The following is a 27,915-nucleotide window of genomic DNA, read 5'->3' on the forward strand; positions in this document are numbered from 1 at the left end:
CCTCTGACCCCCACCAAGGGAGACAGTCAGTAGTTAGCCTCCCATCAGTGGTCTGTGTGTGGCTCTGGCTGTGGCCTACTTTATGATGGCTGCAATCTACTGTCTGACAATGGGAGTGTATGGAGGGATGGAGAGGAGTGGAAGGGAGCAGGGAGGAAGGGAGAAGGCAGGAGGTGTAGGGAAGGAGGGGAGTGTATGGAAAGCTGAAGACATGGAGAGGGAGCAGAGGAGAGGAGTATTGGGAGAGATGGAGATCTATTAGTGAAGAGAGGCAGTCTAGAAGATAAGAGGAGGGAGAGAGTGTATGGAGAAATGGAAAGAGGAGTATTGGGAGAGATGGAGAAAGGGGGTTAACGGTGGCAGTCTAAGGAAGGGAAGCACGGTGTCTCTACACTGCCAGTAAATGTCAGGTGTAGCTGCAGGGCCTGGGTAGTGAAGATGCCAGGGAGTTAGGGAGGTTGAGAGAGCCCAGCGGAGGAGAGGGCAGGCCAGGAGAGGGCAACTGTGGGCAGGAGGTGATGGAGGGTGGGGTGATGGAGGGATGGACAGAACAAAGGGCTGGGCTCTAATGAACAACAGAAGAGGATGAGGAAAGGTACAGTAAATAAGCAGGTTCACCACAGTAAGAAGTCAGCATTAGTATGTGCCTCTGTACTATGCTAAGGGGGACCGATTATACATACCGTAGAACCAGGACACCCCAATGGCCTCAATCAGCACCCCAAACAAGATGGAGGTCCCTGCCGCGTAGTTATCCAACAAAGTCAGCACATATATACCTCCCTGAGAGAGAGAGACAGATACAGAGACACAATGTCAAAAGGTTGTTGCAGATGTTACTGAGGGCAACCTGGCTGCAGTTAACTACTGTGAGCTGGCAAGGATAAGCATGAAACACAAAGCTTATCCAGTCAGTCAATAACAGCACTTCACATGGTTGGACAGGGGTTTCCCTTTTCTGTCTTTCCTGTGACTAATCCACCTAAATCACAGAGGCACACTCTATCTTGTGTCTCTTTGGTTTGATTTATGCAATCATATGACAACTATGAAAATCATATGTGACTCAGAGGAACAGGAAGTGACCTCACATTAGTGATGCAGAAGAGCGCGACAAGGAAGGTTCCAAATGCCGTGGCGAAGGTGAACAGCTTCCTGTTCCTCTTCAGGATCTTGAAGTCGTCTGACAGTCCTGTGATGACCGCCTCCATACCGCCCATCTAGAAGACAGACAGACAGACAGACAGACAGACAGACAGACAGACAGACAGACAGACAGACAGACAGACAGACAGACAGACAGACAGACAGACAGACAGACAGACAGACAGACAGACAGACAGACAGACAGACAGACAGACAGACAGACAGACAGACAGACAGACAGACAGACAGACAGAAGGATGATTCAGTGACAAACACATAAACCGTAGTGCCTACAGTAGTAATGTAACAGAATCACAGTCTTCGCACCCAAACAGAATACCTTTGGCCTAGAATATAAATGATCAGACCTAGCTTTCTTAGTGCAGTGCTACATTGGGCATGACTACTACTGTAAAAGAAAATGTTCCCCTGCTGTGGAATTTCATTTCTCTCTTCATTTACAGTAAATTATCACCTTGTGTAACAGAAATTGAATGAGGAAAAATGTAAATCTCTCTGAACAAAGTTTTCCTGTGTTTCAGGTTGCGGTGCATGTGGTTTTCCACCTCATGCTTCATGGTTATTGGGTAACAGTCAAAACAACTGCCTTCCCTCACTGCTGCTAGTCTGGACAATACCTAGAGCACTCACTGCAACCATGGGAAAGTAGAATAATGCAGAGAGAGACAGAGCGAGGGACAGCGAGAGGGACAGAGAGAGACAGAGAGAGAGAGAGACAGAGGGACAGATAGAGAGAGAGCGAGACAGGGAGAGACAGAGAGAGAGAGACAGAAGAGGGAGAGAGAAGAGAGAGAGAGAGAGAGAGAGAGAGAGAGAGAGAGAGAGACAGAAAGACAGATATAGATAGATAGAGTGGAGGAGATTATATAGTATTCTAATCTTCACATACTATAAATCCACTAGATAGATCAGATAAACCCACCATAAGATAGAAACAAAAGGTCAGTAGCCATATGTGCCCTGTGGTGGTACATAGCATGCAGTCATTCAACCCTGAGGAAAGCCAGTAACTCACAGAGCTGTCGATGCCCAGAGTCAGCAGCATGATGAAGAATACTATGGCCCAGAAGGTAGATCCAGGCAGGGTGGAGATGGCCTCAGGATAGATGATGAACACCAGTCCTGCACCTGCACTCACAGATACACAGATAGAGACACTTGTGATAGGACACACCAGAGCCAACTGATTACCATCAGTCTATAAAACGGTGCCTTGTTTGGTGGGATGCTGAAATAAAACAGTATATTGTTGGGTGGGATGTTGATATATAACTTCCTTGTCCTGAGCTTGACCCTGTCCACAAGGTCGTTTTAGAGGAAATAAGAGATGGTTTAACAATGGAAAGGAAAGTGAAAGAAGGAGGAGCGGATGGAGAAAGACAGAGAAGTGAGGACACAAGATGACAAAGAAATGACAGACAACTAGAGACAGTAGAAAGTAGAAGACAAAAGAACTAGAAAGCAAAGCAGATTTTTAACAGATCCCATTCTTTTTGTATGTCTGCCAACCCCTCTCCACAGCAGGCCAGTATTTATGTGACTTCTTGGAAACTGCTTGCCTTAAAAAAACAGTTTGAAATGTTCTCTGGTATTTCAATTCCATCTGAACCCCAGAGCCTCTCAGCTACTGTTGCAATCAATTATATGAAAAGCATTGCACATTGCTGCTCATTCTTAAAGGGATGATTCACCCATTTTGAATGTTATATCATTTTTGTGCATCACTGAGCGATGTTTGATCGATTCCTGGGATCATTTCATGTTTTCATGTGTATCTGAGCTATTGCCGTACAAGCAGGAAGACTTTTGCATCACTTGTCATACCGGCTGTATTTCTGCCTGCTTGAATGGCAGTAGCTCAGATATACATGAAAACATGAAATCGCTTATAGACGCACAAAAACGATATAACATTCAAAATGGGTGAATCTTTATTTTAAGTTGTTTGATTTAGTGAGCAGTAACAGTAAGCTTGAGGAATGTTTAGTTCCATGATGAATTTATGTTTTGACTGGGTTTGAAACTCTCTAAATGGTGTGTAGATGACTGACTGTTGGGTGTTGTCAGAATCCTGTCCTCCCTTAGACCAGGTGACTCCCCTCGCTCTTCTCAGGGACTGTTCATGTGTTGAGTCTGTCCTAGCTGAGTCATAGCCTGGGTGGATCCACCATACAAACACAGCACTCTCTGGGGGCTGGCCAGGGAAAAGAGAATACTGTGGGTAGCCTGCAATATAGCCTTGTACTGTATGTTTCCTAATAAGGCATGTCTATCTTCCTATCTTTTTCTTTGTGTTTTATGAGGTATCTATGCTGTGGACAGTTTGGTCATGAATCTGGTTCTAAATGAAGTTGGGTGTGTTGTTGGAGTGTGTGTGGTCTGGTTGTGTTACACATGTCATCCTCCACACCACTTATTGTGTGTGTGTTCGTGTTCTTGCTTGTGTGTGTGTGTGTGTGTGTGTGTGTGTGTGTGTGTGTGTGTGTGTGTGTGTGTGTGTGTGTGTGTGTGTGTGTGTGTGTGTTTTTTGTTTGTGTGTGTGTGTGTGTGTGTGTGTGTGTGTGTGTGTGTGTGTGTGTGTGTGTGTGTGTGTGTGTGTGTGTGTGTGTGTATGCATGTCTAGTAGGGTTCCTTTCACCTTCAGTGGCCACGTCCTCTATCCTGACTCCGTGTTTGTAGGCCATGTAGCCGAGCACAGAGAAGATGGCGAACCCTGAAAAGAAGCTGGTGACACAGTTCACTGTACTGGTCAGGATAGCATCCCTGTTGGGAAGAGAACACACACACATAAAACATGTTTAGAAAAATAAAGCTACCATGAAAGTACCAGGACAGGTTTTAGAACAATAATAAACCCACCATATTAACACTTAGACTATTGGACTTCCTGTTGCTTCCTTGAACCATAGTCAATCTAAACCAACATTTTTATTGGAACCATATCTTGGGTCTTGTCTTGAGGGTCTTGTCTTGAGGGTCTTGTCAAGGTATTAGAAGACAGAATAACGAAGGGGCCGTAACCCCCCACCCCACCACCAAGCCCTGGGTCCAACCTCACCACATCATAGCAAGCTTCTGCCACAACATGGACCCAGCAGAGATCTCCCAGATCCGGAATGTGGTAGCCCACCAAGGAGCACTGTTAGGACGGCAGCAAGAACACCTCTCCCAAATCTCCGGGAACCTTCGGGCAATTGCTGAGTCGCTCCAACCATGGCATGCCCCCAACCCAGGAGGAGCCAATGCCCAGGTCTCATCGCCCAGTGCTACAGACGTCGTTGTGGTTCCTCCAGGGAACCTGCACCGGGAGCCCAAGATCCCAGCCCCTGAGCGGTATGACGGTCACCCGGGAGGATGCAAGGGGTTTCTCACTCAGTGTACTCTGGTGTTCGGGCTACAGTCCTCCTCGTTCCACACCGATCAGGCCATGATCACCTACATCATCACTCTACTCTCGGGCAAGGCCCTGGCGTGGGCAATGGCGGTGTGGGAACAGCAGCCACCATCTTGCAGATCTGTAGTAGCCTTCACTGCAACGAGTCTTCAACCACCCAGTCTGCCGGACGAGAAGTGGCCAGCCGACTGTTCAACCTCCGCCAAGGGGCCATTGAGTTCCGCATCCTCGCCGCCGGGAGTGGGTGGAATACGGAGGCACGCTTTCCACCAGGGTCTGTCTAACTCCATCAAAGATGAACTGCCCACTCGGGAACTGGGAGAGGACCTCGAGTCCCTGAAAACACTGGAAATCAGAATTGACAACCGGGAACGGGGCAGACAGCGCCCTTTTGACACCCCACTCCGGGATTCCGGTTTCCTGAGCACCCCAAGGCCACCGAGCCCAGCATGGAGGATCCCATACAGCTGGGTCGCACACGTCTGAGCCCACAGGAGCGTGACAGGCGCATGCACAAAGGCACCCCGGGGTTGTCTGTATTCCCTCTCGACCCCTAATGCAGCAGTCATGGACAATTACATCCGGGAGTCGCTGGAGGCGGGTTTCAATCGCCCCTCTACATCCCCTGCTGGTGGATGTAAGAAGAATGGAGGCCTGCATCCCTGCATCGACTACAGAGGGCTGAACCAGATTACAATCAAGAATTGTTACCCCCTATCCCTGATGTCCTCCGCATTGGAGTTGGTCCAAGGGGCACAATTCTTCACCAAACTGGACCTCCGCAACGCTTACAATCTGGTGAGAATCAGGGAGGGAGATGAATGGAAGACTGCCTTTAACACCCCTAGTGGCCACAATGAGTATTTAGTCATGCCCTTCAGATTATCGAACTCACCAGAAGTCTTTCAAGCATTGGTCAATGACACCCTGAGGGATATGTTGAATCGGTTCGTCTTTGTTAACCTCAACGACATCTTGATTTTCTCCAAGACCCTTCCGGAACACATACTGCACGTCCGCCAAGTCCTGAGACGCCTCCTGCAGAGCCAACTATATGTCAAGGTAGAGAAGTGTGAGTTCCACGTATCCCAGGATTCCTTCCTGGGTCACATTATCTCTACCACAGGCATCCAAATGGACCCCGTAAAGATTGAGGCGGTCGCAAACTGGCCCCGTCCCACCTCACTCAAGCAGGTCCAGCGGTTCCTTGGGTTTTCCAAATTTTACAGGCGTTTTACATACAACTTTGGTGCGGGTGCAGAGCCTCTCACGGTCCTAACCCGCAAGTCCCAGACCCGTTTTTGCTGGACCCCGAAGATGACAGGGCATTCATGGAGCTCAAGGGACGTTTCACCTCTGGACCCATCCTCGTTCATCCTGATCCGACTCATCCCTTTGTGGTGGAGGTGGACGCCTCGGACACCGGAGCAGGGTGGCCATTTCACAGCGGAACAAGTAGAACAAGAAACTGCACCCATGTCCCTTTTTCTCCAAACAGGTACTGTCATGGTTCCTCCTGGCACCAGAGAGACTTTTATTGGACTCAGGTGTGTCTTATTATTTCATGATTGTGTCCCTGTTAAAAGAGGTGTGTTTTCTGTGGTTTCTTTGCAGAAGCTTGAATTGTTTACCGTGTGCGTTTTGTTTGTTTATTGAGTGAGTTTGAGACTTAGTGTTTGGTGTTTTTCTAGTGTACTGTGATCCTGCGGCTACTGTTTCTCAGTAAAGTATTTCTGTTTATCCTTAACCACGTCTGGTCTCTTCTCTGCACCTGGGTCCAACCTCACCACATCACAGAAACAATAAAAAAGGGTCCCCCCCACCCCTGTTTTGGTAAGAAGCTGTGGGATGGGGCTGGAGAAATGTAACCTCTCTCAAATTCATAGACAGAGCTATGGATTTAAGGACTGACCATCCACGATATCAAATGTATAGTGTAAACCATGCTTTAAGGCTATATAGTGTTTGTTTACATTTACTTTGTTTACAAACTTTGGAGTAAAACAAAGCTTATATTTTGGGTTCTGATGGGGTACGACAGTTGAACTAAGCTCATGAGGCATTTATAAGTTATATTCTTCAAGAATCAATGAGTACATGTCATTAAATAATATGTCCAAAAATGGATGCATCAACTGCTGATTGCCCCTTTAAAGAGTTTAATTTTGTATTGGTTTTAATTAACCATTTTGATGCCAGAGGGACTGGATGTTGTTTGAGAGCCTTTGAGGCCCACCTGGAAATCAAACTAGGTGAAAGCCTGAAGACTGTTTGTGGTCAGTAACCCACGATCAGTCAGCAGACAGACAGAGAGAACATGGACCACAGTCTGACCTCAACCGTCCCATCTGTGTACAATATGGAGAATAATACAACCAGCTGCTAGCCACTTGGATGTCATTTGAGAATATCTACGGATGTAACAGCCAACTTTCACAAGTCCTCATTCAGCCTCTCAGCTCCCAAATATGGCCCAGCTGAGCACACATGAGGCCTTCAGCTGTGTTGGGGGAGGTGTTTAGATCAAGACAAGTAATCTATAAGAGTGGGAAATTCAATTGGCTGTACAGCGTCACACTACAATAAGACTACCCAGCTAACACATAACGTTCTGAGAACCCTATGTTTCCGAGACCTTGGTGAAAGCGTGGTAGTCCTATAGTAATTTTGCATACAACCTTCCCACAATGTTCTGTGAATGATGCAGGACACCCAGTTAGCACATACTGTTCTGAGAACCATATGTTTCTTAGGTGGGAAATTCATAACGTTTGCTACAGATTTGTAGCAGATACTGTAGCTATACACCTTGACAAACTTAGCAGTGAGTGAGTGATGACCATAAAAACACACATGACTGATGGCTATAGCTAATTAGCTGTGTTCAACAAGTATATTATTCTTCTGTCTTTATCTAGCTCTACTTGTGATATTTTACCTTGCCTTGCTGGCTTGATAGTTTGCTAGGTAATCAATCCTCTGATGACATCTGTGATGCTGTAGATGATAACTATCTGAATACATGAGCTGCGTCTGAAGTTGGATGTGGTCATATTCACTTCAATGTAAACAAGCCCATTATCTGGTGCGAACCTGCGCATGCAACTTTTCATGATGCGGCCGGGAAATTGGTCTATTGAATGGGTGGACAATGGTCCATGGACAAACATTACTGTATTGTTACCACTGCAGCCAGCGAGACACCTACTGACCTATACATACACAAACACAGCTGGAATACAAAAGAGACCATATATCTACACACGTGTTTTTAAAAGCAGAATGGGTCTGATAGCAGCACCCACCTCTCCACTTTCACAGGAACCTATTATTGATGACAAGGATCAGCAGACCCCACAGTCTAATGTCTGTTTCACGGTGAGGGGTTTAGAGGACGACAGAATGGCAGGGAAGGTAACACTGCCTATGGCTACAGCCATCATCTGGCCTAGCATGGCCTGCACTTATCCTGTTAGCTCCAAGCCAGAAGGTCCACTGGCCTGATACACATCACCTTTCTGTCCAGTTAAAACAGGAAAGATAAACCTAAAGAGCACTAAACAAAGCACAGGATCTGTTCTATCTCATTGCCTGGTTACGGGTTATAGAAGGTCATGTAAGCCTTGTAAGGTCATGATAGAGAAGCACTGAGGACAGCACCGTGATATCAACACAGTGATACGTCTTACCTGTAACAGTTGTTGTCAAATTTATTGTAGCTGGCAAATGCAATGAGCACTCCAAAGCCAGCTCCCAAGGAGTAGAAGATCTGGGTAGCAGCATCAATCCACACCTACAGCAGGAACATAGAAAGATACTTTATGTGTTGCTCTCAAAGATTTGTCTTCGTGGCCTGTGTGATCCGGAGGTTACAGCCTCTGACCCCGGCCCACTGCCCTTTGACTCACCCTTCCCCTATCCCCCCCATCTTTCCAACACTTTACTATCTCTTCAATCAAGCGAAGAAATTAAGAAACTGCCCCACTCCTTAAAAAAATATAAAATATTTGTCCTCAAAGAGCCCATGGCATTACAATAAAATACAGAGAAGAGCACTACATTTGACAGAATCTCTCCTGAGTACTGACTATCTACTGACTATTGGCTCTAAATAATCTCATCTCTGATATGATTCCTTGGCCATGTTTTCAAAAAGAGCTCCTTACCGTTCATTTACTGCGTTCTATATTGAATATGGCACATTTTATTCCTATCTTTTTTCCCTCCACTTTGTTTACAAAAACAGCTAACACATGTTTTGGTTTCTAAATGAGTTAATTACATGTATTTCCATATTGGACGTGACTATGGGAGCTCGAGCAGTAACACTGTCCTGCACTCTGAGGCTGTGTCTCTCAGTAAAAGGGTTTACAAATTCTTGTATCTTTTCCAAAATTCCCAGGTTTTAAGAAATCCTGTTCGGTGGATCCCGGATTTCTAGTTAATTCTCTCTTGATTCCGGGAACGTGGGAATTTTGTAAGTTATTGGAAATATTGCATCCCTAATTTCAGTAACACACTGTATTGTACTCAAAAGACCTGTCTGACCTTGGGGTCGTTGAGTTGTTTAAAGTCGATGTGGAGGTAGGCCCGTATGCCGTCCATAGCCCCTGGCAGAGTGATGCCTCTGATCAGCAGGACGAACAGCACCACATAGGGCATTGTGGCCGTGATGTACACCACCTGGACACAACACAACACAGAACATTAGCTACATGACAACAGTAGTGTTCAATACACCACCTGGACACAACACAACACAGAACATTAGATACATGACAACAGTAGTGTTCAATACACCACCTGGACACAACACAACACAACACAGAACATTAGCTACATGACAACAGTAGTGTTCAATACATCACCTGGACACAACACAACACAGAACATTAGCTACATGACAACAGTAGTGTTCAATACATCACCTGGACACAACACAACACAGAACATTAGATACATGACAACAGTAGTGTTCAATACATCACCTGGACACAACACAACACAGAACATTAGATACATGACAACAGTAGTGTTCAATACATCACCTGGACACAACACAACACAGAACATTAGCTACATGACAACAGTAGTGTTCAATACACCACCTGGACACAACACAGAACATTAGATACATGACAACAGTAGTGTTCAATACACCACCTGGACACAACACAACACAGAACATTAGATACATGACAACAGTAGTGTTCAATACACCACCTGGACACAACACAGAACATTAGATACATGACAACAGTAGTGTTCAATACACCACCTGGACACAACACAACACAGAACATTAGATACATGACAACAGTAGTGTTCAATACACCACCTGGACACAACACAACACAGAACATTAGATACATGACAACAGTAGTGTTCAATACACCACCTGGACACAACACAACACAGAACATTAGATACATGACAACAGTAGTGTTCAATACACCACCTGGACACAACACAACACAGAACATTAGATACATGACAACAGTAGTGTTCAATACATCACCTGGACACAACACAACACAGAACATTAGATACATGACAACAGTAGTGTTCAATACATCACCTGGACACAACACAACACAGAACATTAGATACATGACAACAGTAGTGTTCAATACACCACCTGGACACAACACAACACAGAACATTAGATACATGACAACAGTAGTGTTCAATACATCACCTGGACACAACACAACACAGAACATTAGATACATGACAACAGTAGTGTTCAATACACCACCTGGACACAACACAACACAGAACATTAGATACATGACAACAGTAGTGTTCAATACATCACCTGGACACAACACAACACAGAACATTAGCTACATGACAACAGTAGTGTTCAATACATCACCTGGACACAACACAACACAGAACATTAGATACATGACAACAGTAGTGTTCAATACATCACCTGGACACAACACAACACAGAACATTAGATACATGACAACAGTAGTGTTCAATACACCACCTGGACACAACACAACACAGAACATTAGATACATGACAACAGTAGTGTTCAATACATCACCTGGACACAACACAACACAGAACATTAGATACATGACAACAGTAGTGTTCAATACACCACCTGGACACAACACAACACAACACAGAACATTAGATACATGACAACAGTAGTGTTCAATACACCACCTGGACACAACACAACACAACACAGAACATTAGCTACATGACAACAGTAGTGTTCAATACATCACCTGGACACAACACAACACAGAACATTAGATACATGACAACAGTAGTGTTCAATACACCACCTGGACACAACACAGAACATTAGATACATGACAACAGTAGTGTTCAATACACCACCTGGACACAACACAACACAGAACATTAGATACATGACAACAGTAGTGTTCAATACACCACCTGGACACAACACAACACATAACATTAGCTACATGACAACAGTAGTGTTCAATACATCACCTAGACACAACACAACACAGAACATTAGCTACATGACAACAGTAGTGTTCAATACATCACCTGGACACAACACAACACAGAACATTAGATACATGACAACAGTAGTGTTCAATACATCACCTGGACACAACACAACACAGAACATTAGATACATGACAACAGTAGTGTTCAATACACCACCTGGACACAATACAGAACATTAGATACATGACTATCTGCACCTGTCTTTTCTTACCATCACAGATTTTGCTGATAACTACTTTATTGAGGGAAAATGTGCAAGCTACAACTGTGATATGTGGTTGTCTCACCTAGCTATCCTAAGATTAATGCACTAATTGTAAGCCGCTCTGGATAAGAGCGTCTACCTGGAACCAAAAACATTTCTTCAAAGGCTTATCCTATGGGGACAGCCGAAGAACCCTTTATGGTTCTAGATAGCACCTTTATTTCTAAGAGTGTACAGTAGTGTTCAATACACCACCTGGACAACATAACATTACAGATTACTGCAGATTATTGCTGTGAGATCATGTCCTATGACATGCAGACATCATGTGAATTGTATTCTCCCTGGTCTGTCAGCTTTGGTGACCGTATAGATGTTCTTTTTCAGATGTGTGTAGACTCACGCACCAAGCCGTACTAAACAGGGCTTAGATCTGTCAACTCAGAGACTGGTTATGGTCACACTCCGGTTACTGTTTATAGATTTTATTTCTCAAGGTACTGGAGTGTAGCACAACCACATTTCATTTTGTGTACAGTAGGAGTGAGTGCTATACTAGGGAAAGGGAAGGGGGATACCGAAATGTGTCTTCCGCATTTAACCCAACCCCTCTGAATCAGAGAGGTGCAGGGGGCTGCTTCAATCAACGTCATCGGCACCTGGGGAGCAGTTGTTGTTGGGGGTTAAGTGCCTTGCTCAAGGGCAGAACGACAGTAGGAGTGTGTGTTGTACTACAGTAGGATAGTGTGTGTTGTATTACAGTAGGGTGTATGTGTTGTACTACAGTAGGATAGTGTGTTGTACTACAGTAGGAGTGTGTGTTGTATTACAGTAGGATTGTGTGTTGTACTACAGTAGGAGTGTGTGTTGTACTACAGTAGGAGTGTGTGTTGTATTACAGTAGGAGTGTGTGTTGTATTACAGTAGGAGTGTGTGTTATATTACAGTAGGAGTGTGTGTTGTACTACAGTAGGAGTGTGTGCTATATTACAGTAGGAGTGTGTGTTGTACTACAGTAGGAGTGTGTGCTATATTACAGTAGGAGTGTGTGTTGTACTACAGTAGGAGTGTGTGCTATATTACAGTAGGAGTGTGTGTTGTACTACAGTAGGAGTGTGTGTTGTATTACAGTAGGAGTGTGTGTTGTACTACAGTAGGAGTGTGTGTTGTACTACAGTAGGAGTGTGTGTTGTACTACAGTAGGAGTGTGTGTTGTATTACAGTAGGAGTGTGTGTTGTACTACAGTAGGATGTGTGTGTTGTATTACAGTAGGAGTGTGTGTTGTACTACAGTAGGATAGTGTGTGTTGTACTACAGTAGGAGTGTGTGTTATATTACAGTAGGAGTGTGTGTTGTACTACAGTAGGAGTGTGTGCTATATTACAGTAGGAGTGTGTGTTGTACTACAGTAGGAGTGTGTGTTATATTACAGTAGGAGTGTGTGTTGTACTACAGTAGGAGTGTGTGCTATATTACAGTAGGAGTGTGTGTTGTATTACAGTAGGAGTATGTGTTGTATTACAGTAGGAGTGTGTGTTGTACTACAGTAGGAGTGTGTGTTGTATTACAGTAGGAGTATGTGTTGTACTACAGTAGGATAGTGTGTGTTGTATTACAGTAGGAGTGTGTGATGTACTACAGTAGGATAGTGTGTGTTGTACTACAGTAGGAGTGTGTGTTGGACTACAGTAGGATAGTGTGTGTTGTATTACAGTAGGACTGTGTTGTATTACAGTAGGAGTGTGTGTTGTACTACAGTAGGAGTGTGTGTTATATTACAGTAGGAGTGTGTGTTGTACTACAGTAGGAGTGTGTGTTGTACTACAGTAGTAGTGTGTGTTGTATTACAGTAGGAGTGTGTGTTATATTACAGTAGGAGTGTGTGTTGTACTACAGTAGGATAGTGTGTGTTGTATTACAGTAGGAGTGTGTGCTATATTACAGTAGGAGTGTGTGTTGTATTACAGTAGGAGTATGTGTTGTACTACAGTAGGAGTGTGTGTTGTACTACAGTAGGAGTGTGTGTTGTATTACAGTAGGAGTGTGTGTTGTACTACAGTAGGATTGTGTGTTGTATTACAGTAGGATTGTGTGTTGTATTACAGTAGGAGTGTGTGTTGTACTACAGTAGGAGTGTGTGTTATATTACAGTAGGAGTGTGTGTTGTACTACAGTAGGAGTGTGTGTTGTACTACAGTAGTAGTGTGTGTTGTATTACAGTAGGAGTGTGTGTTGTACTACAGTAGGAGTGTGTGTTGTACTACAGTAGGAGTGTGTGTTATATTACAGTAGGAGTGTGTGTTGAACTACAGTAGGAGTGTGTGTTGTACTACAGTAGGAGTGTGTGTTGTACTACAGTAGGAGTGTGTGTTGTACTGCAGTAGGAGTGTGTGCTATATTACAGTAGGAGTGTTTGTTGTACTACAGTAGGAGTGTGTGTTGTATTACAGTATGATTGTGTGTTGTACTACAGTAGGAGTGTGTGTTGTATTACAGTAGGAGTGTGTGTTGTACTACAGTAGGAGTGTGTGTTGTATTACAGTAGGATTGTGTGTTGTACTACAGTAGGAGTGTGTGTTGTACTACAGTAGGAGTGTGTGTTGTACTACAGTAGGAGTGTGTGTTATATTACAGTAGGAGTGTGTGTTGTACTACAGTAGGAGTGTGTGTTGTACTACAGTAGGAGTGTGTGTTGTACTCCAGTAGGAGTGTGTGTTATATTACAGTAGGAGTGTGTGTTATATTACAGTAGGAGTGTGTGTTGTACTACAGTAGGAGTGTGTGTTGTATTACAGTAGGAGTGTGTGCTATATTACAGTAGGAGTGTGTGTTGTACTACAGTAGGAGTGTGTGTTGTATTACAGTAGGAGTGTGTGTTGTATTTCAGTAGGATTGTGTGTTGTACTACAGTAGGTACCGTGCAGTATCGAAGAGCCCTCACTGCTGCTCGATCATCCTATTTTTCCAACTTAATTGAGGAAAATAAGAACAATCCGAAATTTATTTTTGATACTGTCGCAAAGTTAACTAAAAAGCAGCATTCCCCAAGAGAGGATGGCTCTCACTTCAGCAGTGATGAATTCATGAACTTCTTTGAGGAAAAGATCATGATCATTAGAAAGCAAATTACGGACTCCTCTTTAAATCTGCGTATTCCTCCAAAGCTCCGTTGTCCTGAGTCTGCACAACCCTGCCAGGACCTAGGATCAAGGGAGACACTAAAGTGCTTTAGTACTATATCTCTTGACACAATGATGAAAATAATCATGGCCTCTAAACCTTCAAGCTGCATACTGGACCCTATTCCAACTAAACTACTGAAAGAGCTGCTTTCTATGCTTGGCCCTCCTATGTTGAACATAATAAACGGCTCTCTATCCACCGGATGTGTAGCAAACTCACTAAAAGTGGCAGTAATAAAGCCTCTCTTGAAAAAGCCAAATCTTGACCCAGAAATTATAAAAAACTATCGGCCTATATCGAATCTTCCATACCTCTCAAAAAAAATTAAAAGCTGTTGCGCAGCAACTCACTGCCTTCCTGAAGACAAACAATGTACACGAAACGCTTCAGTCTGGTTTTAGACCCCATCATAGCACTGAGACTGCACTTGTGAAGGTGGTAAATGACCTTTTAATGACGTCAGACCGAGGTTCTGCGTCTGTCCTCGTGCTCCTAGATCTTAGTGCTGCTTTTGATACCATCGATCACCACATTCTTTTGGAGAGATTGGAAACCCAAATTGGTCTACATGGACAAGTTCTGGCCTGGTTTAGGTCTTATCTGTCGGAAAGATATCAGTTTGTCTCTGTGAATGGTTTGTCCTCTGACAAATCAACTGTACATTTCGGTGTTCCTCAAGGTTCCGTTTTAGGACCACTATTGTTTTCACTATATATTTTACCTCTTGGGGATGTCATTTGAAAACATAATGTTAAATTTCACTGCTATGCGGATGACACACAGCTGTGCATTTCAGTGAAACATGGTGAAGCCCCAAAATTGCCCTCGCTAGAAGCCTGTGTCTCAGACATAAAGAAGTGGATGGCTGCAAACTTTCTACTCTTAAACTCGGACAAAACAGAGATGCTTGTTCTAGGTCCCAAGAAACAAAGAGATCTTCTGTTGAATCTGACAATTAATCTGGATGGTTGTACAGTCATCTCAAATAAAACTGTCAAGGACCTCGGCGTTACTCTGGACCCTGATCTCTCTTTTGAAGAACATATCAAGACTGTTTCAAGGACAGCTTTTTTCCATCTACGTAACATTGCAAAAATCAGAAACTTTCTGTCCAAAAATTACGCAGAAAAATTAATCCATGCCTTTGTTACTTCTAGGTTGGACTACTGCATTGCTCTACTTTCCGGCTACCCGGATAAAGCACAAAATAAACTTCAGTTAGTGCTAAATACGGCTGCTAGAATCCTGACTAGAACTAAAATATTTGATCATATTACTCCAGTGCTAGCCTCCCTACACTGGCTTCCTGTTAAGGCAAGGGCTGATTTCAAGGTTTTACTGCTAACCTACAAAGCATTACATGGGCTTGCCTCTACCTATCTTTCCGATTTGGTCCTGCCATACATACCTACACGTATGCTACGGTCACAAGACGCGGGCCTCCTAATTGTTCCTAGAATTTCTAAGCAAACAGCTGGAGGCAGGGCTTTCTCCTATAGAGCTCCATTTTTATGGAATAGTCTGCCTACCCATGTGAGAGACGCAGACTCAGTCTCAACCTTTAAGTCTTTACTGAAGACACATCTCTTTAGTAGGTCCTATGATTAAGTGTAGTCTGGCCCAGGGGTGTGAAGGTGAACGGAAAGGCTGGAGCAACGAACCGCCCTTGCTGTCTTTGCCTGGCCGGTTTCCCCACTTTCCACTGGGATTCTCTGCCTCTACCCCTATTACGGGGGGCTGAGTCACTGGCTTACTGGTGTTCTTCCATGCCGTCCCTGGGAGGGGTGCGTCACTTGAGTGGGTTGAGTCACTGACGTGGTCTTCCTGTCTGGGTTGGTGCCCCCCCTTGGGCTGTGCCGTGGCGGAGATCTTTGTGGGCTATACTCGGCCTTGTCCCGGGATGGTATGTTGGTGGCTGGAGATATCCCTCCAGTGGTGTGGAGGCTGTGCTTTGGCAAAGTTGGTGGGGTTATATCCTACCTGTTTGGCCCTGTCCGGGGGGTTTCATCGGATGGGGCCACAGTGTCTCCTGACCTCTCCTGTCTCAGCCTCCAGTATTTATGCTGCAGTAGTTTATGTGTCGGGGGGCTAGGGTCAGTCTGTCACATCTGGAGTATTTCTCTTGTCTTTTCCGGTGTCCTGTGTGAATTGAAATATGCTCTCTCTAATTCTCTCTTTCTCTTTCTTTCTTTCTTTCTTTCTCTCTCTCGGAGGACCTGAGCCCTAGGACCATGCCTCAGAACTACCTGGCTTGATGACTCCTTGCTGTCCCCAGTTCACCTGGCCGTGCTGCTGCTCCAGTTCCAACTGTTCTGCCTGCAGCTATGGAACCCTGACCTGTTCACCGGACGTGCTACCTGTCCCAGACCTGTTGTCCCAGACCTGCTGGAACCCTGACCTATTCACCGGACGTGCTACCTGTCCCAGACCTGCTGTTTTCAACTCTCTAGAGACAGCAGGAGCGGTAGAGATACTCTCAAAGATCGGCTATGAAAAAGCCAACTGACACTTACTCTTGTGTTACTGACTTGTTGCACCCTCGACAACTACTATGATTATTATTATTTGACAATGCTGGTCATTTATGAACATTTGAACATCTAGGCCATATGCTGTTATAATCTCCACCCGGCACAGCCAGAAGAGGACTGGCCACCCCTCATAGCCTGGTTCCTCTCTAGGTTTCTTCCTAGGTTTTGGCCTTTCTAGAGAGTTTTTCCTAGCCACCGTGCTTCTACACCGGCATTGCTTGCTGTTTGGGGTTTTAGGCTGGGTTTCTGTACAGCACTTTGAGATATCAGCTGATGTAAGAAGGGCTATATAAATAAATTTGATTTGATTTTGATTTGATTTGTTGTACTACAGTAGTAGTGTGTGTTGTATTACAGTAGGATTGTGTGTTGTACTACAGTAGGAGTGTGTGTTGTACTACAGTAGGAGTGTGTGTTATATTACAGTAGGATTGTGTGTTGTACTACAGTAGGAGTGTGTGTTGTATTACAGTAGGCGTGTGCGTTGTACTACAGTAGGAGTGTGTGTTGTATTACAGTAGGAGTGTGTGTTGTATTACAGTAGGAGTGTGTGTTGTACTACAGTATGAGTGTGTGTTGTACTACAGTAGGAGTGTGTGCTATATTACAGTAGGAGTGTGTGTTGTACTACAGTAGGAGTGTGTGTTGTACTACAGTAGGAGTGTGTGTTGTATTACAGTAGGAGTGTGTGCTATATTACAGTAGGAGTGTGTGTTGTACTACAGTAGGAGTGTGTGCTGTCCTAAGCGGTAGGGTACAGCACAGTGTGTCAGCAGTACCTTGCCGGAGGACTTGACGCCCTTCCAGAGACTGAAGTAGAGAAGAAAGACCACAGCCACCAGACAGAGGACCAGCTCCCAGCGAGGCATGCCCAGGTCCTGGATCCCCCTGCTCTCATGGAGGTGGAGTACGCCACGCCTGGAGAACACACACACACTAAGGCTGAGTCCCGATTCTACAAGCTTCTACTGTAGTGTCCTTTGCACACATTCACATGGCCAATGCTTACACCAACCCTGTGCTTTTAAATCAATGACGGGGAGTCTGAAAGTGTGTACTTCTGGAAAAGGGTGTAGAATCTGGAAGCATCCACATATTTAACAAGACAGTGGTGTGGAGGATGACATGTGTAACACAACCAGACCACACACACTCCAACAACACACCCAACTTCATTTAGAACCAGATTCATGACCAAACTGTCCACAGCATAGATACCTCATAAAACACAAAGAAAAAGATAGGAAGATAGACATGCCTTATTAGGAAACATACAGTACAAGGCTATATTGCAGGCTACCCACAGTATTCTCTTTTCCCTGGCCAGCCCCCAGAGAGTGCTGTGTTTGTATGGTGGATCCACCTAGGCTATGACTCAGCTAGGACAGACTCAACACATGAACAGTCCCTGAGAAGAGCGAGGGGAGTCACCTGCTCTAAGGGAGGACAGGATTCTGACAACACCCAACAGTCAGTCATCTACACACCATTTACTCCAGTCTGAACTTAAACCACTTCAATCAGGTAGAAAGTATGTAGAAATGATAATGAACTCAACTTTTTTAAATAATCTCAAAAAAAAATCTTCAATCACAGTATTTTCAATAAAGAGCTATTAGCAGCAGTATTCTGGTTGATTTTGTGGTCTCAAGCCAGTGAGACTATTAACATGAATATGGACAAAATGTAATTATTGACAATGAATGAGGTGGGAATGTTGTTCACTTGTCATATACGTAATTGCAACATTTAATATCAATATAGCATTAAAATTAGTTTTCCAGATTGTATTTTGCCGATTATTTTTCGCGATGTGAATATTGGGTCGCGACAGAGACAACCTAGTTCAATTTGGTTCCTGAGGTGTTAAAACCCAGTCACAGCATCTATACATTCATCATTGAACTAACCATTCCACAAGCTTACTGTTATTGCTCACTAAATCAAACAACTTAAGAATGAGATAGCAAAGTTCAAAGCTTTTATCTCAACATTTGTTCTGTATCCATTCAATCATCTAGCTAACAGAATCACGAGGGAAGAATGAAGGACTCTGGGTTTGGAGTACCTGAGAAAAGATTTTCTACTCTTAATATGCACAAAAGCACGCATGCATGCACACACACACTCTCTCTCACACTCCTTCAAAGACCTTGGCAGCTAGAGGTTTTAATAACAGACTTTGTCAACCCTCTTGGGAGCCATTCCCCTCAAAGCACTCTGACTACTACTCTCAGTTGAAGGGGCGCTCAAAGGTTCAAGTGCTTTACCGGAACATAAATAAAAGAGGGGAGACGGCAGGAAGACAAATGGTGTCTCATCCTTCCCTACATAAATATTGTTTCCTGCTATCTATCTCCTCATTCCCAGATCATTCTCGGATCTTCCCAGGACAGGCATACTGAGCCACACCTGCTCTGAGTCCCACCGGACTGACCGGACTGACAGCGGATCTGGATCAACTTCCAGCTCAGCGATATTAGGGAGCATCCCGTTCCTGCTCTGCATCTCAAGTGGCACCCTATTCCCTTTATAGTGCGCTACTTTTGTCCTGGGACCATAGGGATTTGGTCAAAAGCTGTGCACTATATAAGGGAATAGGGTGCCATTTAAAGACACTGCCTTGCTCAAAGGGAAGCAGGGGTCAGAGGTCATAGTGTTTAAATGATCAACGGTATTGACCAATATTGACCTCTAGCGAGAACGGTCATGTGTTTTTTTCCCTCTTCTTCTAAACTGAGTAAGGAGGAAGAAGTAAACGTGAGTCATCACAAGTGGACAGTATTATGGGACATCTGATCTCATTCTAATCGCAGAGGGTGCCCTAAAACGATTTAAGTTTACATCGAGATGACAGATGGTTTGTTTCTGCTTTCAAAACCAGGTAATCATAGCTCCCTGAGGAGCGGGTTGATGGCTGCTTGTTTCTTCATCTTCCAGTCTTTGAAACAGGCCTGAGGCTCAGTGTTCAGCCCAGCCGAGGGCTCACCACCATTGGGGAGAGAGATGTGGGACTCCATGGAGCCGACAACAAAGAGCCAGGCCAGAATTATGCTCACCACGAAGCTCATATCCAAGACAACATGATCTTTAGGGTCTCCTCTGTCTCTCCAAGACCTGATGTTTTGTCTGCTGTCTCTTTCTGGAGCCCTCAAAGTTGTTGTCATGTGTTGCTGCCATGCTATGTTGTTGTCTTAGGTCTCTTTATGTAGTGTTGTGGTGTCTCTCTTGTCATGATGTGTGTTTTGTCCTATATTTGTATTTTTAATCCCAGCCTCCGTCCCCGCAGGAGGCCTTTTGCCTTTTGGTAGGCCGCCATTATAAATAAGAATTTGTTCTTAACTGGCTAGGTATCCCCCTTTCCCTAATACTATGTTCACTTGCCTAGTTAAATAAAGGTTAAATAAAATGAATAAAAATAACACCCATCCTATTCATCAGAGAAACAGCTGTCTAAGAGCTGCACATCAAAACAATCCATCCTTTAACTTCATTATCTGTTTCTGATTCCTCCTCTCTGTCTGTTGGACCGGTGGGCTAACGAGGCGATTCGATCTGGCGGGCAGCCTCTCTCTGTGATTATGCTGATAAGTGTAGCTACGAAATTACATGTGGATCTGATGCCCCCGGATGGTTACACAATCCACCGCCTGGCAAGCCAGAAGAGAAGACACAGGAACAAGCCAACTGTCTGTCCAGACTAGACATCAAGGACAAGGGGACATCTGTCAGATCAGACAGCCCAGTCATAAATATGTCTAACTGATGTGATTTATATCCTGATGATAATACATTTAAAGCTGTTAGAACACGCGTTTCAAAATTAGTTTGCCACTTCACCAGGTGAAGAGAGAACGAGAGATAGAGGAGAGGGCAGTGGAGGGAAGAGGAGAGGAGAGGAGAGGAGAGGAGAGGAGAGGAGAGGAGAGGAGAGGAGAGGAGAGGAGAGGAGAGGAGAGGAGAGGAGAGGAGAGGAGAGGAGAGGAGAGGAGAGGAGAGGAGAGGAGAGGAGAGAGGCTGTCTAAGAAGGACAGAACGGAACAAGAGACAGACATGTTGATATTTATGACTAGTCATTTATAGGCAGGGGGTCTAGGGTTGTTGTGGTGCTTCCAGGCTGTACAGTCTATCTGATATCACACTAACCGTAAATGTCATCAAACATCAATGCATGTTCTTTGGACCAGTTATTCTAAAAACAAACTCTTATCTGCTTTCCCTGAAATGGTCAACACATAAGTGATCTGAAGCTATTTGGCCAAAGTATATCAATCCCTAAGGCCTCTTTTACAAATTCTGGGCTAAAATGTTCTTTAAGAAGCATATATATACACAACAGAGACACACATATAATATGGTAGTGATATGAACAATATGCCTTTAAAAAAAGGAAAACAATGTCTTCCAGGAAAAATTCAAGCAATTCTGTATGCTTTATCAAATATTATTCCCACGGGGGACCAGTAGGGAGAAAAAAATGTATGAAATGTATGCATTCACTACTGTAAGTCGCTCTGGATAAGAGCGTCTGCTAAATGACTAAAATGTAAAATGTAATTATTGACCAGTATTAATCTCTTTGGGCCATTTTCCCAGACATGTATAGCAAGTTCTCCAGAATGAGGTAAACGTCTGACTTGACTTTAAGTAGACACACCAAGCAGCAACACTACTTACTACCAATACCCTCAGAACCATGCAAGTGGAACTGATGGAAAGTGAGATTGATCAAATAAAAGCTAATTATCTCTTATGTAATTGTTCAAGCAATTTCCCAAAAAAACGGTTTAATTGAGCACTTCATCAATCGAGTGACATTGAAGTCAATCGTCTAAAAATGCAAATAGCCCTTTTTTAAAGAAGGCTACACTCTTAGAAATTTTTTTCCAAAAGGGTTCTTCGGCTGTCCCTATAGGACAACTATTTTTGGTTCCAGGTAGAACCCTTCTTGGTTCCATGTAGAACCCTCTATAGAAAGGGTTCTACATGGACCCGAAAAGGGTTCTACCTGCAATTAAAAAGGGTTCTTCAAAGAGTTATCCTATGGGGACAGCCGAAGAAACCTTTAAGGTTCTAGATAGCACTTTTATTTCTAAGAGTGTATCAGGTTGCTGGATGGAATCCCCGAGCTGACAAGGTAAAAAGCTGTCGTTCTGCTCCTGAGCAAGGCAGTTAACCCACTGTTCCCCGGGCGCTGAAGACGTGGATGTCGATTAAGCAGCCCCCTGCACCTCTCTGATTCAGAGGGGTTGGGTTAAATGCGGAGGACACATTTCAGTTGAAGGCAGTCAGTTGTACAACTGACTAGGTATCCCCCTTTTCCTTTCCTTTCCATCAAGTCAAGCCATCCCTGACACTAAATCAAACGCAGCTATTTTAGCATGTAAAGAATCTATACAAACCATCTGTTGTTGATGAAACAGTGTGATAATGTAATGTTTCAACGTTCACACAGGATGTGTATAGCATGTCTGCTGATTTAAATACAGATCATTGTTGAACTGACCATGCAAGGACCACTGGGATATTCCTACTAAGACCAAAGTCCAGCCTGAGGATGTATCGGACTGATGGGCTCGATGTGCCAAGCTTCTATCACATACCTTTACCCTGGTCAAACATCTACAAACATGACTGATTACTTCTCTCAGTGTCTAGGTGATTGGCCAGTAGCTAGGTTGATGTTCTGTATGGAGACATATTTGTGCTGGATTTAAGATTGAAGTGTTTGACCTTGAGAACTATGGGCACCTGTGGGGTAGACAGGTCATAACCTAACAAGTGTTCATGTTGACCTGTGCCCTGACCCCTGACTTTTAGGGATTAGCCTCTACCATGCAAAGCGCCGAGTGAGCCACCCTGCCACGTGACTCACCTTTAACACTAATTGAACTGCCATGGTTTTTAAACACATGTTAACATAATAAAACGAACTAAGTTATCTAACAAGAATAATACACACATAGCACTGTGTATCAAATACATGCTGTGTCAAAAGGAGATTAAATCAATGCTCTATAAACAGTCTCCTCTGACCTTCCCAGAGAACATGATAATAAAATATTCCATTAAGGTTCAGCTAACCTCTGGTGGACTTGCAACAGCTCTTGGATATATCCCACTGATAGAGGGTGGGCGAGGGAGACAACTAGAGTCAGAGTGGGGAGACATGTCTAAAGCACGGAGACAACTAGAGTCAGAGTGGGGAAAAACATGTCTAAAGCACGGAGACAACTAGAGTCAGAGTGGGGAGAAACATGTCTAAAGCAGGGAGACAACTAGAGTCAGAGGGAGAGAAACATGTCTAAAGCAGGGAGACAACTAGAGACAGAGTGGGGAGACATGTCTAAAGCACGGAGACAACTAGAGTCAGAGTGGGGAGAAACATGTCTAAAGCACGGAGACAACTAGAGTCAGAGGGAGAGAAACATGTCTAAAGCACGGAGACAACTAGAGTCAGAGGGAGAGAAACATGTCTAAAGCACGGAGACAACTAGAGTCAGAGGGAGAGAAACATGTCTAAAGCACGGAGACAACTAGAGTCAGAGGGGGGAGAAACATGTCTAAAGCAGGGAGACAACTAGAGTCAGAGGGGGGAGACATGTCTAAAGCAGGGAGACAACTAGAGTCAGAGGGAGAGAAACATGTCTAAAGCAGGGAGACAACTAGAGTCAGAGGGAGAGAAACATGTCTAAAGCAGGGAGACAACTAGAGTCAGAGGGAGAGAAACATGTCTAAAGCACGGAGACAACTAGAGTCAGAGGGAGAGAAACATGTCTAAAGCAGGGAGACAACTAGAGTCAGAGGGGGGAGACATGTCTAAAGCAGAGAGACAACTAGAGTCAGAGGGGGAGAAACATGTCTAAAGCACGAAGACAACTAGAGTCAGAGGGGGAGAAACATGTCTAAAGCAGGGAGACAACTAGAGTCAGAGGGAGAGAAACATGTCTAAAGCAGGGAGACAACTAGAGTCAGAGGGAGAGAAACATGTCTAAAGCAGGGAGACAACTAGAGTCAGAGGGGGAGAAACATGTCTAAAGCACGGAGACAACTACAGTCAGAGGGAGAGAAACATGTCTAAAGCAGAGAGACAACTAGAGTCAGAGGGAGAGAAACATGTCTAAAGCACGGAGACAACTAGAGTCAGAGGGAGAGAAACATGTCTAAAGCACGGAGACAACTAGAGTCAGAGGGAGAGAAACATGTCTAAAGCAGGGAGACAACTACAGTCAGAGGGAGAGAAACATGTCTAAAGCAGGGAGACAACTAGAGTCAGAGGGAGAGAAACATGTCTAAAGCAGGGAGACAACTAGAGTCAGAGGGAGAGAAACATGTCTAAAGCAGGGAGACAACTAGAGTCAGAGGGAGAGAAACATGTCTAAAGCACGGAGACAACTAGAGTCAGAGGGAGAGAAACATGTCTAAAGCACGGAGACAACTAGAGTCAGAGGGAGAGAAACATGTCTAAAGCAGGGAGACAACTAGAGTCAGAGGGAGAGAAACATGTCTAAAGCAGGGAGACAACTAGAGTCAGAGGGAGAGAAACATGTCTAAAGCAGGGAGACAACTAGAGTCAGAGGGAGAGAAACATGTCTAAAGCAGGGAGACAACTAGAGTCAGAGGGAGAGAAACATGTCTAAAGCAGGGAGACAACTAGAGTCAGAGGGAGAGAAACATGTCTAAAGCAGGGAGACAACTAGAGTCAGAGGGAGAGAAACATGTCTAAAGCAGAGAGACAACTAGAGTCAGAGGGAGAGAAACATGTCTAAAGCAGGGAGACAACTAGAGTCAGAGGGAGAGAAACATGTCTAAAGCACGGAGACAACTAGAGTCAGAGGGAGAGAAACATGTCTAAAGCAGGGAGACAACTAGAGTCAGAGGGGGGAGACATGTCTAAAGCAGGGAGACAACTAGAGTCAGAGGGAGAGAAACATGTCTAAAGCACGGAGACAACTAGAGTCAGAGGGAGAGAAACATGTCTAAAGCACGGAGACAACTAGAGTCAGAGGGAGAGAAACATGTCTAAAGCACGGAGACAACTAGAGTCAGAGGGAGAGAAACATGTCTAAAGCACGGAGACAACTAGAGTCAGAGGGAGAGAAACATGTCTAAAGCAGGGAGACAACTAGAGTCAGAGGGAGAGAAACATGTCTAAAGCAGGGAGACAACTAGAGTCAGAGGGAGAGAAACATGTCTAAAGCAGAGAGACAACTAGAGTCAGAGGGAGAGAAACATGTCTAAAGCAGGGAGACAACTAGAGTCAGAGGGAGAGAAACATGTCTAAAGCAGAGAGACAACTAGAGTCAGAGGGGGGAGACATGTCTAAAGCAGGGAGACAACTAGAGTCAGAGGGAGATAAACATGTCTAAAGCAGAGAGACAACTAGAGTCAGAGGGAGAGAAACATGTCTAAAGCAGAGAGACAACTAGAGTCAGAGGGAGAGAAACATGTCTAAAGCACGGAGACAACTACAGTCAGAGGGAGAGAAACATGTCTAAAGCAGGGAGACAACTAGAGTCAGAGGGAGAGAAACATGTCTAAAGCAGGGAGACAACTAGAGTCAGAGGGAGAGAAACATGTCTAAAGCAGGGAGACAACTAGAGTCAGAGGGAGAGAAACATGTCTAAAGCAGGGAGACAACTAGAGTCAGAGGGAGAGAAACATGTCTAAAGCAGAGAGACAACTAGAGTCAGAGGGAGAGAAACATGTCTAAAGCACGGAGACAACTAGAGTCAGAGGGGGAGAAACATGTCTAAAGCAGGGAGACAACTAGAGTCAGAGGGAGAGAAACATGTCTAAAGCACGGAGACAACTACAGTCAGAGGGAGAGAAACATGTCTAAAGCACGGAGACAACTAGAGTCAGAGGGGGGAGACATGTCTAAAGCAGAGAGACAACTAGAGTCAGAGGGAGAGAAACATGTCTAAAGCAGGGAGACAACTAGAGTCAGAGGGAGAGAAACATGTCTAAAGCAGGGAGACAACTAGAGTCAGAGGGGGAGAAACATGTCTAAAGCACGGAGACAACTACAGTCAGAGGGAGAGAAACATGTCTAAAGCACGGAGACAACTAGAGTCAGAGGGAGAGAAACATGTCTAAAGCACGGAGACAACTACAGTCAGAGGGAGAGAAACATGTCTAAAGCAGGGAGACAACTAGAGTCAGAGGGAGAGAAACATGTCTAAAGCACGGAGACAACTAGAGTCAGAGGGAGAGAAACATGTCTAAAGCACGGAGACAACTAGAGTCAGAGGGAGAGAAACATGTCTAAAGCACGGAGACAACTAGAGTCAGAGGGAGAGAAACATGTCTAAAGCACGGAGACAACTAGAGTCAGAGGGAGAGAAACATGTCTAAAGCACGGAGACAACTAGAGTCAGAGGGAGAGAAACATGTCTAAAGCAGGGAGACAACTAGAGTCAGAGGGAGAGAAACATGTCTAACGCAGGGAGACAACTAGAGTCAGAGGGAGAGAAACATGTCTAAAGCAGGGAGACAACTAGAGTCAGAGGGAGAGAAACATGTCTAAAGCACGGAGACAACTAGAGTCAGAGGGAGAGAAACATGTCTAAAGCAGGGAGACAACTAGAGTCAGAGGGAGAGAAACATGTCTAAAGCAGGGAGACAACTAGAGTCAGAGGGAGAGAAACATGTCTAAAGCACGGAGACAACTAGAGTCAGAGGGAGAGAAACATGTCTAAAGCACGGAGACAACTAGAGTCAGAGGGAGAGAAACATGTCTAAAGCAGGGAGACAACTAGAGTCAGAGGGAGAGAAACATGTCTAAAGCAGGGAGACAACTAGAGTCAGAGGGAGAGAAACATGTCTAAAGCACGGAGACAACTAGAGTCAGAGGGAGAGAAACATGTCTAAAGCAGGGAGACAACTAGAGTCAGAGGGAGAGAAACATGTCTAAAGCAGGGAGACAACTAGAGTCAGAGGGAGAGAAACATGTCTAAAGCAGGGAGACAACTAGAGTCAGAGGGAGAGAAACATGTCTAAAGCAGGGAGACAACTAGAGTCAGAGGGAGAGAAACATGTCTAAAGCACGGAGACAACTAGAGTCAGAGGGAGAGAAACATGTCTAAAGCAGGGAGACAACTACAGTCAGAGGGAGAGAAACATGTCTAAAGCAGGGAGACAACTAGAGTCAGAGGGAGAGAAACATGTCTAAAGCAGGGAGACAACTAGAGTCAGAGGGAGAGAAACATGTCTAAAGCAGGGAGACAACTAGAGTCAGAGGGAGAGAAACATGTCTAAAGCAGGGAGACAACTAGAGTCAGAGGGAGAGAAACATGTCTAAAGCAGGGAGACAACTAGAGTCAGAGGGAGAGAAACATGTCTAAAGCAGGGAGACAACTAGAGTCAGAGGGAGAGAAACATGTCTAAAGCAGGGAGACAACTAGAGTCAGAGGGAGAGAAACATGTCTAAAGCACGGAGACAACTAGAGTCAGAGGGAGAGAAACATGTCTAAAGCAGGGAGACAACTAGAGTCAGAGGGGGAGAAACATGTCTAAAGCAGGGAGACAACTAGAGTCAGAGGGAGAGAAACATGTCTAAAGCACGGAGACAACTAGAGTCAGAGGGAGAGAAACATGTCTAAAGCACGGAGACAACTAGAGTCAGAGGGAGAGAAACATGTCTAAAGCACGGAGACAACTAGAGTCAGAGGGAGAGAAACATGTCTAAAGCACGGAGACAACTAGAGTCAGAGGGAGAGAAACATGTCTAAAGCAGGGAGACAACTAGAGTCAGAGGGAGAGAAACATGTCTAAAGCAGGGAGACAACTAGAGTCAGAGGGAGAGAAACATGTCTAAAGCAGAGAGACAACTAGAGTCAGAGGGAGAGAAACATGTCTAAAGCAGGGAGACAACTAGAGTCAGAGGGAGAGAAACATGTCTAAAGCAGAGAGACAACTAGAGTCA

At 44.6% G+C, this 27,915-nt stretch overlaps 1 protein-coding gene across 5 annotated transcripts in view; it reads right to left on the reverse strand.

Annotated features, from left to right (window-relative positions):
• LOC106562417 (sodium-dependent noradrenaline transporter-like) overlaps window positions 1-27,915 on the reverse strand; it is a 74,772-nt gene that overhangs the window by 12,641 nt on the left and 34,216 nt on the right. For all 5 annotated transcript variants that reach the window (XR_006762205.1, XR_006762206.1, XM_045708625.1 and 2 more), the window contains exons 5-11: window positions 17,768-17,906; window positions 9,110-9,244; window positions 8,251-8,354; window positions 3,806-3,930; window positions 2,183-2,295; window positions 1,092-1,220; window positions 684-783 (exon numbers count right to left, since the gene is read on the reverse strand). Coding sequence is in view for 3 of the 5 variants with exons in the window: in XM_045708625.1 (XP_045564581.1) it covers window positions 684-783; window positions 1,092-1,220; window positions 2,183-2,295; window positions 3,806-3,930; window positions 8,251-8,354; window positions 9,110-9,244; window positions 17,768-17,906 (845 nt within the window). In the remaining 2 variants the exon portion in view is untranslated. The remainder of the gene's footprint in view (window positions 1-683; window positions 784-1,091; window positions 1,221-2,182; window positions 2,296-3,805; window positions 3,931-8,250; window positions 8,355-9,109; window positions 9,245-17,767; window positions 17,907-27,915) is intronic.

Source organism: Salmo salar, chromosome ssa26, assembly GCF_905237065.1.
Source record: "Salmo salar chromosome ssa26, Ssal_v3.1, whole genome shotgun sequence".
Taxonomy (NCBI): domain Eukaryota; kingdom Metazoa; phylum Chordata; class Actinopteri; order Salmoniformes; family Salmonidae; genus Salmo; species Salmo salar.